Raw genomic sequence first — 14722 nt, forward strand, 5'->3', positions numbered from 1 at the left:
TTGTCATGTTATTTAGTTACTCAAAAAGAAATTAGAGCAGGTTTGTGAGAGAGAGAGAGCCACTGGGACTTATACACACTCATGCACACACAGACACACAGGTACATTTACATGATGGAAGGTGTTTACCTTTTGTGTTGCGTGTTCACTGTTCTGGAAGAATGGAATGCCATGTTCAGTCTCTGGGCAAAGCCATGGTGCCTCTTCTTTCAGAGTGTGTTGTGCACTGTTTGTCCCTTTCTTGTTGCTACTGTAATGAAAGTTATAATGCATACAATTATACAGTAATGCACAGTATTTTTTTCTGGTTTGCTTTGATTTACCTTACTTAGTACCAATTCTAAGTGTTACAGATAACAAAAATTAATTTATCAATGACAGATTTTTCTAATACATTTATGCTTTTAGCCCAGAACCGTTGCAGGATTTCGAGGGACTGTTAGATATGCATCTGTGAATGCACATAAAAACAAAGTGAGTGCAACTTACTGTGAACTTGTGTCAAACAATGTATTTTTCAGAAGATACAATCATCTAATTCTATTTACCTGTTAATTTAATATAATTCTTGTGTTGTTTTTACAGGAAATGGGTCGCCATGATGACTTGTGGTCATTGTTTTACATGCTGGTTGAATTTGCTGCTGGGCAGCTGCCGTGGAGGAAAATCAAAGACAAGGTGCTCTGACTTCCCTTACCTGATTTGAAAATCAGTATTTGTTGTCTTTTGTTTTATTCAATTTCATGAAATTTTTATTCTGTGTCATACAACCATTGTTAAAATCTACTTTTGTAATCTGCATCATTTAGGAGCAGGTGGGTCAGATTAAGGAGCGCTATGATCATAGGATGCTGCTTAAACACATGCCATCAGAGTTTAATGTCTTTCTGGAGCATGTTGAAGGCCTTGACTACTACACCAAACCCGACTATCAGGTACCTACACCAAAAAACTCTCTCTCTATAAATCTATGCTACATATACGTATATATGCAGTGCTTTTCTGAAATGTTATTACTTTTACATGGATTATATGGATATGTTACAGATATGGGTGGTATTTTCTGTGGTGTCTTTTCTGTGTCAGCTCCTGATGTCAGTGTTCGAGAACAGCATGAAAGAACGCATCATCACAGAGAACGAGCCATATGATTGGGAGAAAAGTGGGACGGACTCCATGATGTCTGCCACTACACCGACAGCAGCGCAGCAGCACACACGGCCCACAGCAGCTATAGTTGGGTAAGCACCACATGCATGTGTGAACATATTACACGTCATTTGATCTATCTGTCTATCTATCTATCTATCTATCTATCTATCTATCTATCTATCTATCTATCTATCTATCTATCTATCTATCTATCTATCCTAGTTCAGTGCTATAGCACTAAAGTGGTTTGTTTTTTCTCCTGCAATCTTCAGGAGCTGTTGTTTTTTTCTGCAGCAAATTTATGTTTTAATTTGAGCTGATTCAAAACCACATCTCCAAATCAAATAATAACTTTAAAAAGTTAAATAAATAACAAAACAGGTTTAAAACCTGACTGTAATTTTACTGTGAAGAAATTTCTATCTATCAAGCTCACTTTATTAAAGATCCTCGTGTACGCTAACACACACATGCATGGAACTTAACAAATCCCATTCTAATTCACCATTGTGTCTCGGGGGGCTTCGTTACTTGTCGCGTGTTGTCACATAAAAGCCGTACAGATGGATAAAAGGCTTGCTTACAGTCTGAAATACACAAGCAACGGAAAAAAAAGAGACAAGTTTGAATCTGTTGTCTTCTTTGTTTTACTTAATTACTGTTATTTGCATACTGATAAATGTACTGCATTTTGCAAACTGATCGATTGGTCACAAACATCCAGTGCTTTTTGAAACATTGTAGGTAGTTTTCAGTGGGTTTTTATGTTTAGAGAGAAGAAAACTCACTTCTGATGGAAATGTCACTGACTTAGTTTAGTCCATTGCAGTTCTAGAAAGGCAGAGTTGTTGTATTGCTCCAGGACATGAAGAACATTTTACCATGAAAAAGAAAAATGTGTGATGATGACTTTTAAAGGAGTTCCCCCTCTGACGTTCTGTTTCGAAACTCTGGTGACATTTACAGAAAATGACTCTTTAAAGGTGAAGGCGATTTTTTTAAATAAATGGAAAAAACGTTTCCAAGTACAGTAGGTTGCCCAAAAACATTTTTACATCTAATTTTGCATAGAATTTAGGTAATTCAGGGTTACCCTTTCTTTTATTAAAAATTTATTGTGATCTTTTCTGGGACTTTTAGGTTCATAAATATGACCCCGATGCCAGGTGACCTTCAGAGGGAAAACACAGATGATGTTGTGCAGGACGAGCACCTAAGCGACCAGGAAAACGCCCCTCCGATTCCTTCTGGCCGGCCAGCTGATGGTAGCCAGTTACCTACGGACGCAGACGGATGGGAGGAGACAGACTTTAATCGCAACAAACTCAGGATTAACCTTGGAAAGGTGCAGATAAGTATAATGAATATAATCCAATCAAATACAGTCAAACGAATTTGTTTATTTTTAAAACAATTAAACATAATAATCCATTTTATAAATCAATTTCCCTTAAATTTTCTTTGATTTTATGTTGCAGGGAGGTCAAGAGGAAGATGGTAGCCGGGGTGTGTGTCCTGTGTCGCCTCAAAGGGGTTTGGACTCTCCAGGTGTGCAGGTGCACTCACTCAGGTACCGACGGATCAACAGCCCTGAATCTGATCGCATGTCGGCCGCTGATGGACGGGACGGTTATGGACAGCGGTGAGTCATAAATTTACTTTGGATTTGTGCAAATTTTGTATTGACTGATCCAATCAGAAGTTAAAGAACTATCCATGTAATAGTATTAGTTTAATGTTTTGAGCCATAATAGTTTTAATTCACTGCATAATTCAAATAAAGGCATTGCAACATGAGTATTCACGCTAATGTTTGACATTTTGGGATCATTTAGAATTTTTAATTTTGAAATAAATAAATAATACATTTATTCAGGAGGGATGCATTCAATTGGTTAAAAGTGACAGTAAAGGCATTTAAAATGTTACAGAATACTTGTGTTTCAAACAAGAGCTGTCATTTTGTACTTTCTATTAAAAATATATTAAAAATGTACCACAGTTTCCACAAAAATAAAAAGCATGACAACTGTTTTCATCCTTAATAATAAGAAGAAATGTTTCTTAAGCAACAATTCTGCATATAATTATGATTTCTGAGGGATCTTGTGACAGTGAAGACTGGATTAATGAAAATTCTGCTTCCCATCTCTGGAATTAATTACATTTCAAAATAATAATATATTACAATTAATTTAATATATTCGTCTATAATATATTAAAATAGAAAACAGTTATTTAAAATTCTAATAATATTTCTCATTATAAATTTTTTTTGATCAAATAAATGCAATAAAAGTCTTTGTGAGCATGTAAGACTTATTTAAACAATTTTACTTACCCCAAACTTTTAAACAGTAGCGTATATAATCCAATAAAATGACATAAATATATATAATGTTGACCTATGAAGTAATGTAATTTATTATTATATAATATTTTGGTCACAGTGTTCATTCATACTCTTAATATTTGTTATTTACTTGTTTATGTTCTTTGTATCATTTAGCATTAAAAATGTGGAATTTATTCCTTTCTCAGCTCTCGAATGGACATCCTGGGTTCTCCTTCTCGGCACGTTTACTCCTCCCAGCCTGCTCAGATGCTGTCCGTCGATGGCTGCCGCGGAGACCGCGGTCGTAATGAGGCGTCTGCATCGGTGGACCAGGAAGCCCACAGCAATGCCTTCATCCGCTCTGTCCCACTCGCAGAAGAAGAGGACTTTGACAGCAAAGAGTGGGTTATCATAGATAAAGAAATGGAGCTCAGAGACTTCCACCATCTTCCAGGGGCCGAGCCCACCACTTCCGGCACCACGGATGAGGAGCCGGAGGAATTACGCCCTCTGGAGGAAGGAGAAGAGCGGCGGAGGCATAGAGGGACAGATTCGTCAGTCAGACCCAAGATGTCACACGGCGACCACACTACACGAGGCATGCTGCCTCTTACAGAGGAGGAAGCGTCCAGGAGGAGCGGGAAAGGCCAGTCAACATCTGTGGAGAGCCCTGTGCAGTCGCCCTGTCACTCGCTACCCTCTGGACGGCCGCGGCGGAGAGAGCCAGATCCCAACGGACCTCAGAGACAGGTAAGATTATCCTCACTAAACTGCACTGACATTCTTATGCTAAAGATGGAGTGAGTTGGTTGGTTTGAGGTGAATGAGGTTAAAAATACTTGATGGTGGTAAAGGAATCATAAGGTCCAGTTAGAAGAGCTTTTAATTTGTTTGTTTACAGACACTTTTAACATGGTTTATACTTTGCATGCAAAATTTGAGCACTTGGCATGTTGAAGAAAATTATATATTTAAAATTAGATCAGGAAAGGGATGTTTATTGTTCACAAACCAGCACTTATCAGCAGAGAACTGGATTTTATCAGCTAATAATGAAATTAATTATAAAGAAATGTCACATAAGATGGCAGGAACACTGTAATGTAATTTCTTTATTTTACATTGCATCTTGATAGATTGTTAATTCTCTGCTTGCATATCAGTGACATATATTTCCAAAATTCTATTCATATATATTTTTTTAAATATTAAAATATTTTATATTTTACACAATTTAATACAAATTTAATACAAAAATGTAAATATACATTACCTTTCAAATGTTTTTGAAAGTAATGAATGCTTTTATTCAGCAAGGATACATTAAATTGGCCAAAAGTGACAGTAAAGACATTTATAATAATACAAAAAAATCTAAATCTTTCTGTTAATCAAAAAGTCCTGAAAAAATGTATAATGGTTTCCACCAAAATATTAAGCAGAATAAAAGTTTTCAACATGTTTTTAGAGCAGCACATCGCATATTAAAATGATTTCTGAAGGATAATGTGACACTGAAGATCTTATGGAGTAATGATGCTGAATATTTAGCTTTTCCTTCACAGGAATAAATTACAGTTTAAAATCTAATAACACAGGAAACATTTATTTTAAATTGAAACAATAATTTATAATATTACTGTTTTTACTGTATTTTTGACTAAATAAATGCAGCCTTGGTGAGCACAAGAGACTTCTTTAAGAAACACACACACACACAGGATTTAAATACTGTATGTGTTTGTAGTACATTTTGTAAAATATATTAAAAAGCATTAATATCCTCTTTGGATTACTTTCTGTTCTCCTTTAATTGTGGTGCCTGACTTTTTTAGCTAGCGTATATAGAATAACCTACATAAGGGATTTCTTTTACCTTACAAAGACATTTGTTCACTTCCCACTTGAACATGAAATACTGGTTCTGAAGACTTGGTTTAGCTTAAGACATGTTTAGAGCACTTTCCTTTTTTAATTTTAAAATAGCTTATCTGTCTTAAAACCAGCTTTTAATCAGTACAAAGCCAGTGCTGATGGGGCGGTGCTGTTGTCTCACTTCACTATTTACAGGGTGTGTGCCTATTTCTTCTTCCCTTTCTTCTCTCTCCGTCTGTCACTCTCTCTATAATTCACTATGGCTGACACACAGACTCATGATTCATCTCTTCTTTTCTGACCATCGAACATTTGGTTTTCACATGATTTGGTACAATATAATGATTCTCCTTCGTTCATGGTTGGTATTTTAAGCATTTGTTGAATGCAGAAGTTGAGCTGTAACTAAGGGGGTTTTCAAACTGCTCTAAGGTCATGTACACACTGCAAAGATTTGCGAGGTACAAGTGAATTTCAATAAGCTATCATTATCAGATGTAAAGAATAATGAGTCATTCTTACTACAGCCTGAAATATGGCTGTAACCCTAAGGATATTTTTACATCTTGCAACTGTAGACATGAAACATGGATATCAAACAAATCGTAATGCCATTTGTTATGAAACCATTGTCAACTGAGGCCGTTGTTCGTGTTGTGTTTATGCTCATGCTGATTCCATTGCATTAACTAGCTGTTCAGTTTAGTTCTGCACACACTACATGAATTTAATAACATTTCAGTTGCTCACACCTTAGTTTGATGATGATAAGATAAAAATTCTGTTATCATTTACTCACACTCATGTCATTCCCAACCTTTCTTTGTGGAACATAAATGCAAGTAACCAAACAGTTTACATTGACAGTTTAGAATGACGTGAGGATGAGTAAATAATGACAGAATTTGCATTTGTGGGTGAACTCCCCTAGTGAAAAAAACACTAAAATGTATTTGAAATACATTTATTTTGTGCTAAGTATACTACAAATACATTTACATATGTATGTGCTTAATAAAAACACTCTGCAATTGTACTTGTACTGGTATACTTAAAGTCTGCTAAATTGGATCAACTCATTTTGAGCTTAAAGCACTTTAATTGTGCGAAAGTAGTGCTGGAGTCCAACTAAAAATATGCTGAAGTATATTTGATTGTGCTAAAGTGGAACTATTGCAAGTACACTTCAGGTAAACTTTAATATCTTGCATTTAAAGACTGATATTATACAGAGATCATACAATCCTTATTTCCAGTTCCAGTGCATTGTGCAATAAAGAAATATTTCAAATAAAGTTTAAGTATAAGTAAGTCTTAAGTGATATGTCAATAAATATGTTAATGGTTTGAAGTATACTTAGTATGAAATAAATTTATTTTAAATAAATTATGACATAAGGTTTTTTTTTTTACTATCGTGTCCCTTTAACATTTGAGAAGTCATTTCAGTGTTTTAATTCAGTTGTCACTCCTGTAAATAACCAAACCCAATGTGAACAGAACAGGATAAAAATTCAGAAGAGTAACAGCCATATTTACAGTAGCTGCAGTGTGTACATAGTGTCCACATTTCTTTTCTTTTTTCCAGATTAATTACTAGATTAAATAACTATTTGGTTTTCAGCAGTTTTCACAGGAAACACAACTAACTCTTGAACTCTGAGACTAAACCAGAGGGTTACGGCTATCTTGTCCTTAAAAAAAAACGTCTTTTTTTTTACCTCAGTACTGTCTTTGTGTTATTGACTGCATTGTTAAAAATGAGGGGTCTACTGCTGAGCGTTTTTACAAATTTCTTAAATTCTAACTGTGATCTGTTTTTTGTTGTTGTTTTTTTTGTAGGATGCTCAGCACTAAACCGCTCAGTAAAATTTTGCTCTGATTCATATTAAAGTTATTCATTTTCATATTTTAATGTTTGTCATCCCTCATAGTCCAAAACAGAATGTGTGAAAAGATTTCAGACGCTCTTTACCACTAGGGTGAGCCAGATGTCATGTAGTAGACCAGCAGTCATAGAAAGCTCAAGTTAGCCAGTTTTTATTGTTCTCATTTAGCCAATAGGAAATACAGCAGAACGCAAAGATGTGAAATATATTTTTCAGGGGCATTTTTCTGAATTATCTTTGGAAAATCTTATATTGTTTCGCTATAAACACAGTCACAGCCTTTTCAAGCTGAACTGGGATTGCTGGATTGTCTCTTTTGAATGATAGCCGAAGCCTCAAATCAAAACAGATGAGGATGCTCATTTTCCCAGCAGTCTTCACCTTTTAAATGCCCACTGTCTTTTGCTCGGCCTTTCGCTCAAAATCACGTATGACACGTTGATTTCACCCACGGAGAAAATACCAAGGCTGTCGCTGGAGCCACAAAAGAAGAGTGAAAGAGGTGTTTGCGGTAAGCACAGTTTAGGCTAGTCCCTTTTGTACCTGTTTGATGAACTTGCTCATTGTTTTTTCTGATTTGATTTCTGTTTTGTTATCATTTTATCCATTTTTACCCATTTTTATCCATGTGTGTCTGTGTTTGTATGCCTGACGAGTCATTCTTCTTAAGTTGTCTGCATTTACAACGATGGTTTTCCGATCGGCAAAATGGTTAAAGTACTTTTGTCTCGAATCTCTCGGCTCATTGTCTTGTACATGGATACAAATGGCACATTTTCGAGAGGTGAATCTGCATCAAACGAACAGCCTCTGTGGAATCAAGAGGCTCTCAATGTTGGCCGCCCAACCAAAAAGAAAAAAACATAGCTATCCCTTTAGCTTTGTCTCTTGTGAAGACTTGTTTCCAGGCAACCCATTGTAGGTCTGTGTAAAGAGAGACCGTTCCTCTCTTTCCTCTGAGTGTCTGGCGTTCTCCGCACTGCATGCGACTGGGGAGATGCCTTAAATGTTACAAATACACATCCTCCACTGAGCTCGTGAATTTCAACACATGCTGTTTCTTGTTTTATTTCAGCCGGATGACGACAGGCCACACTCAGGCCCGCGTTCCAACCAGCTACGCCGTCTCGCCTCCTACGTTTTCTCGTCCTCTACGTTGGAGACCGAGCAGTACCCTCACGCTGGAGGATCCTTCATCCAGCGCAGCCGCTCAGCCGAAAGCAGCCCGGCTCACGGTAACCTCCGGTCGGGCTCGAGACGTCACGCTCCCCTGCAGCCGCCCGGAAGTCCACGCAGCAGGCACTCCATGCTCAACGTGTCCCGACTGCAGATCCAGCAGATGCTGGCCAAACTAATGAACAAGAACAGCTGAGGAAAGCTGATGTAGTCTCTTCTCATAGACCCATGTGAAATACTTTTTTTTCTTAACAGGATGATGAATTATTTTTGGGAACTTTTCTGATGCAATAAACTGTAGAGGGCTGTAAGAACGGAATGACGTGTTAAAGGGAATGCAGTGCTTTTACACCTGCTCTTCATACAGTGGTTGTCAAAATGATTAGAACACTAGTATTTTCACCAGCTAAAAATGGTTTAAGTCTATCTTTTGCTGTAGTGTGTCAGTAGGAAATATCAGTTTACATTTCCAAACATTCGTTTTTTTGTAATAATCCAGTGAGATTTTAGTTTGACAGCAGCCAGTGCGCCACACAGAGATCTGATTTCATCATCATCCAGTCTATCTGGAATGACATGAAGAAACAGAACAAACTGAATCCAGAAGAACTGTGACAACGTCTCCAAGATGCTTCAAGAAACCTACCTGCAAAGCTACAGTACTGTTAAAAGTTTTAGGCACTTGCGTAAAAAGGCTGTAAAATGGGGATGCTGTCAAAAATAATGTCATAAATAGATTTTCTTTATCAATTAACTTCTATTAACTAAATTAAATCAACACCATTGTTGTGACCATCCTTTGCGTTTAAAGCAGCTTTAGGTGCACTTGTGCATAGTTTTTCAGGTAGCTTTGCAGGTAGGTTTCTTGAAGCATCTTGGAGACGTTGCCGTAGTTCTTCTGGATTTAGTCTATCTTAGTTTGTTCTGTTTCTTCATGTGATTCCAGATAGTCTGGATGATGATCAGATCAGATCTCTGTGTGGAGCACTGGCTGCTGTCAAACAAAAATCTCACTGGATTATTACAATTAATGGCTAAATTAATGTTTGGAAATGTAAACTGATATTTCCTACTGACACACTACAGCAAAAGATAGAAATAACTGATTTAAAACCATTTTTTTAGCTGGTGAAAATACTAGTGTTCTAATCATTTTGGCCACCAGTGTATCTCGCACAAATTTCTCTTCATTATCTGCAGTTGTGTTTGTGTACCTCAGTTGCATGTGTGTCACATTTCTGCATTGCAGTTGTGGTCACCCTGAACTATATCTGATCCCATTACTTTAGCCTGAAGTTATTTCATTGTCTTCCATGCGAAAAAACATGAAAGTTTTTTGTTTATGGTGTTTGTCGTTGGATTATGATTTTTAAATTTTGTATTTAATCATTTAATTTAATCATAATTTAGACTGTCGAACACTTTATGAGCCGTCATTCATATTTACATATAAATATGTTTCTTAATGATCCATCATTCATATTTACATATAAATATGTTTACATAATGTTTCTTACATACACAGGCTTTCAATTTTACAAAGAAATTAAAAATGTTCTGTGCTCTAAAGGTGCTTTGCCTCACAAAGGAGATGTTATGCAAGTTAAATGAAAGTGTTTTAAATGTATAATTGAATCATAGGAGCAAAAGGGAATAATATGTCTACACTTTTATAACCAATGGAGTGGCATGCTGGAGTCTGGTTATCTCCTGCCAACTAAATTTGAGATAAACGAGTCAGCTGTTTTGATGCGGTCATAAATGAAAGATCAGCACGCTGTATTTTGGTTTCTCTGCCACTGATTAAAATGATTATATCCATAAAGTACGCAAAAGCAACAAAAAAAAAAGAAGCATTTTCCATTCCATTCTGATGTGTTTAAGAAGGTGTGTAGATAAAAGCTTCTATATCTTATTTAATCATACATTTATGTGCATAGAGCTTTGAATGCACCGTGTAAGCATTATATCTCATTGAATACCTCCTAGTTAGTCTTGGGCTGGATGCAAAGATTTGTGTTGTATGTTACTGAGTAGCAAAAGTGTGTGTGCATGACTGCTGTAGGGTCTTTTGAGTACTGTTTCTCACTAGTGCACTTTAAAAAAGACAACGAATTGGAGCCATATCTCTGTTGGCGATTCGAAAAAAAAATGCCATTGATTGCAATAAGATGTGAACGGTGATTTTGAATCGAGAGGTATGAGAGGTAATGTGCTTTTGTCATTTTCTCAATTAAAATCCACCACTGTTTCTTCTGAAAAGGAGAATTTAAAATAAGGGCATATTCTAGAAATATTATGTACATTAGTAGGACATATACATTTAGTGATTAAATAGCACCTTCGTTGAATAATCTTCACGTTATGGTTATTGGTGACTAAAGTTGTTTTTTTTAGCTTAACCTAGGCTTGAAAGGAGAATGCAGTGTTATTGTGGTAGCAGGCAGAGATCTTTTGGCAATATGACATAAGAAGCATGACTGAATTGTGAAGGTGGATGTATTATTTTTTCTTGCCTCTTGTCAGGAAAGCAGATGAAATGGTCATGTTTTAAAAGACATTTACTTTAACTAGTCGTTTTTTTAATGGCTCTAATTTATTTTTTTGCTAAAGAAGCAGATTGGAAAGGAAATGATGAAAGAATAAAATCTAAACTTTCACACAAGCATAAAACTCAAGTCAGTTTTGGAGTGTTTTTCTGCACCTTTATATGATCACATTTACTGAATTGTGCATCTTCAGTGATAAGTATTTTAGCATGATACATTTCAAAAAGGACTTGTTTCTGGTACTGTCACAGTCATGGCTTCTCACATGAATGTACTGTTTATATACCCAAACCGGCTGCTAACTCTTGCACTTGTTTTGCACATCTGCTTTTGCCTGGTTTACATTAATGTTTTTAGCAGTAATTGAACAGAAATGACACCGAAATGAAAGGTGCAAGAAAAGTCGATATTGTTGAGACTGTCCAGGTCTGTTGACCAGGAAATCCTGGAAAGATGATGTTCAAAATCTTGTTTTTTGCATGACTAACAAATGAAGTTGGTTCATGAAAGCAACTGAAAATGTAAGAAAATTTTGTATGGCTTATGTTATGCCTTTATGTTCCATGAATTGTATGTTGATCATTGATTTACATACTAAGGGATTAACAGAGCAACTTGAAGTCTTTTTGAAACCAATATATTTAATTGACAATATTCAGAATATTTAATTGACAAATAAATTTGCATTGAAGCATAAAAGCAGTGGCAGAACAGTAGAGAGAACAGGTCTCTCTTCCATCTTTGAGATCTTCAAAATAAAATTATAAAGTGTTAGCATGGCCCATATGTATTTATTATTTTTTTTAAATAAGATTTTATTTTAGATTATGTATACTGTTTACACAATTTTCTAAGTCCTTTTAGTTTATCTGTACCTGAACATCTGCATGTGATGCTCTGAAATACCAAAAAGAAAGTAATTTATTCTGTCACACCCAACTGAACTGCTCTTATGTCTAATGAGTTTTACTTTATGCCTATACACAATGCCTTTGTCACAATAACATGTTTTATATGAAAGAAAATGCCGTATCATAGCTGTAATGTGCATGTTGTATGATATATTGTTGATTGCAGGGTCATTCTATATAATGTATGTAGAATGTATGGAGATGTGATGGATCAATGACATTTGGAGCATAATCTTGCCCGCAGGGAGATAAGCTGTGAGAAGCTTCACGTGAACTACAATGAACTCTATTATGTTGGTACCGATACACAGCTGAAAAGCAACAATGTACACAAAACAACAGATAAGCTCTAAAAGAGCTGATACAAGCACCGACTGTTGTCGATATTTAATGTATTCAATATATTTGCAATTAAAAACAACTATGTGTCAGTGGTAACAGTGTTTTAAACATTTTTAAGTGTGTGCTGTAAAATAGCAAAGTGTAAAAATAAGTTGCAGAAGGTTTTATTTTACTTTTTATGTAACCAGGCAAGTCACTTAAGATCAAGATTTTCATTTACAATGACAGTCTGGTATTGTTATGTAATGTAAATGGGCTATGATCTATTAGATTGATGTACAATAAGCATATTACCTTTTCTATCACAATATCATTGTACAATACGCTTGTAATATTTCCAAGTAAAGCATGTATTTTAAACTTTTTTTAAATTACAGGATGTATGTACATCAAGAAAGAGAATCCTGTATACATAAAAGCATGTTATCTGGTTGGTTTTAGTCTATGTATTGTTTAGAAAACCTGTATGTTGGGATACACTTGAAAAAAAAAAGCAAAATATGACTGGCTGCTGTAAAAGGGAAAATTCTTTAACACATTTTTGTGCCTTTTTTATGTATGTAATCTAGACAATCTTGAAAAGCTTGTGTACAATTTAAACAAAATTAAAGTCTTTGAGAGAGAAAAAAATCAGTTGTGCTGTGTGGTTGACGTATAGGAATGATTGTATAGAAAATGGTTGGAAACTCCATTCTGAAGTACATTATATTCTCATATACATTAGGTATAGGTTTTCCAGGAAGATCCCACTGAATAAAAGTTTATCATTGTTTTTCTTATATTGCCTTACAATTACGTTACATGGCAGCATTGTAACTTTTGCATTTGTATGTTGTCTTTTAGGGCCCAACCCCGAATGAGCCTTTATTGTCACCCACTGACTACAGGACTAAATCCCCATCCTCAGAGAAGGAAATGTTCCATATCCTTCCTAAACTGCAGGCAAAGAGAGCCGACTTCCTCACCGTCATGCTTACAGGAAGCCTACACCAGCGACGGGCCTTCACGGCCACACCACCTGAGACACAAGATGAAGGACCCAAAGATGACGATGTCACGAAGAGTGAATCTAGTAGTGGTGCGAGCGAAAAGAGCACTGAACGTAGTCAAGATGGGGCTCCATCCACCTTAGTGGCCGATGATCCACACAAGGAGCCAAAAGAACCAGGTTCAGTTGCTGATGTAGATCCTGACCAAGAGGACATCTCGAAGACCCTTGTTTTGTTTTCACCAGGAGACATGAAGAAGTCTCCACATGCTATAAATGGGACTGAAGTGGATCAGGGTGTGGCAGGATCTGGCGCCCCTCAAAATGAGCAGCTGGATGAAGTTGGTCAACTAGAGGTACAGATCCAGGAGGACATAAAACAGGCAGAGAGGCCTACAGATGGAAGGCAGCCTGATGCAACTGCTGTTGACCCATCCATACAGACATCTAAACCAGTGGTAACCATCTCAACAACTCATGTGGCCTCAGCCTCAATTGCATCACCCCCTTTCTCCAAAGTGGAGCGAACTTTTGTACACATTGCAGAGACAACCCATCTGAATGTCATGTCTTCCAGTGGTGCACAGGTTCCTGAACTTTTAGAGGAGGTTGAAGGAAAATCACAGGCCAAAGAGATAGATAAGTCTTCCCTTTCTCAAGGGCCAGGAGAAGTAGCATGTGTCCAGAATGAAGTCACCTTTCAGATTCTTACAGAAGGACCTCAGGTAACTAATGTTCTGCATAGGTCTTTGCCAAACGAGATTACTAAAAAACAGGACGATCTTGTGGTTCCTCTACCCTTAGAGTCTAGGGAATCTCTCCATCGAGATTCATCAACTGACTCCAAACAGGACAAGCAACCAAAAGAGGAACATCAAGAGGAGAACACAGTACTTGAGAGTGTTTCTAAACATCCACGGCCAAGGAGCAAAAGTCGAATTCCTATCCTAGTCCCGGAAGAGGAGCCAGGATCCGAACAATCATTGTCCACCAAAGAACGACTGCGTAGAAGAGCCATGCAACAAGACCTGGCCCGTCAAGTTGTGGAAAGACAACATCAGGGTCGCTGGATAAGACTGAATTCCAGGACTTCATCCTCGTTATCTTCTGGAGATGAGCCTAAGAGACCTTCAGAGACTCTTTCAACTACAGGCTCAGAGGAAGATATTCCAGAATCTGATGATTCCATCAACAAGCTCAAGAAGGAGGCTGAGGAAAAGTACCGAACTGAGTGGCACAGCAGGATCCCACGACCAGTCACACCAATAAGGAAGCCTTCAACTAAACTAGTAGTTGCAGCTCCTGTTGTCCAGCCTGAAGCCGAGACTCCAAAATTAGAACAAAAGGCAAGCAATGGGTAAGTCTAGTTTATTATAAGTGAATTTTATTACTTGTACACTAATTTTGCTCAATCCTGTTGATAGCATACCATAAAGTGCGGAAGAGGATTAGGGCCAAGCAATAATAAAAAAAAAAAAAAAAAACATCTGGAGATTAAAGTCATT

The 14722-nt window shown here is 36.8% G+C and overlaps 1 protein-coding gene across 3 annotated transcripts in view; it reads left to right on the forward strand.

The window, feature by feature from the left end:
* LOC107571079 (tau-tubulin kinase 1-like) overlaps positions 1-14722 on the forward strand; it is a 31438-nt gene that overhangs the window by 15064 nt on the left and 1652 nt on the right. For 2 of the 3 annotated variants that reach the window (XM_016257391.1, XM_016257463.1), the window contains 8 exons: positions 409-474; positions 586-678; positions 810-935; positions 1087-1241; positions 2293-2497; positions 2631-2794; positions 3694-4237; positions 13073-14574. In XM_016257391.1, the coding sequence (XP_016112877.1) occupies positions 409-474; positions 586-678; positions 810-935; positions 1087-1241; positions 2293-2497; positions 2631-2794; positions 3694-4237; positions 13073-14574 (2855 nt within the window). Of the gene's footprint in view, positions 1-408; positions 475-585; positions 679-809; positions 936-1086; positions 1242-2292; positions 2498-2630; positions 2795-3693; positions 4238-8326; positions 8798-13072; positions 14575-14722 lie in introns of those variants that run through there. The other variant, XM_016257538.1, reaches the window with a different exon arrangement.

This window comes from Sinocyclocheilus grahami, unplaced genomic scaffold (assembly GCF_001515645.1).
Source record: "Sinocyclocheilus grahami isolate Dianchi unplaced genomic scaffold, SAMN03320097.WGS_v1.1 scaffold3.1, whole genome shotgun sequence".
NCBI classification, from domain to species: Eukaryota; Metazoa; Chordata; class Actinopteri; order Cypriniformes; family Cyprinidae; genus Sinocyclocheilus; species Sinocyclocheilus grahami.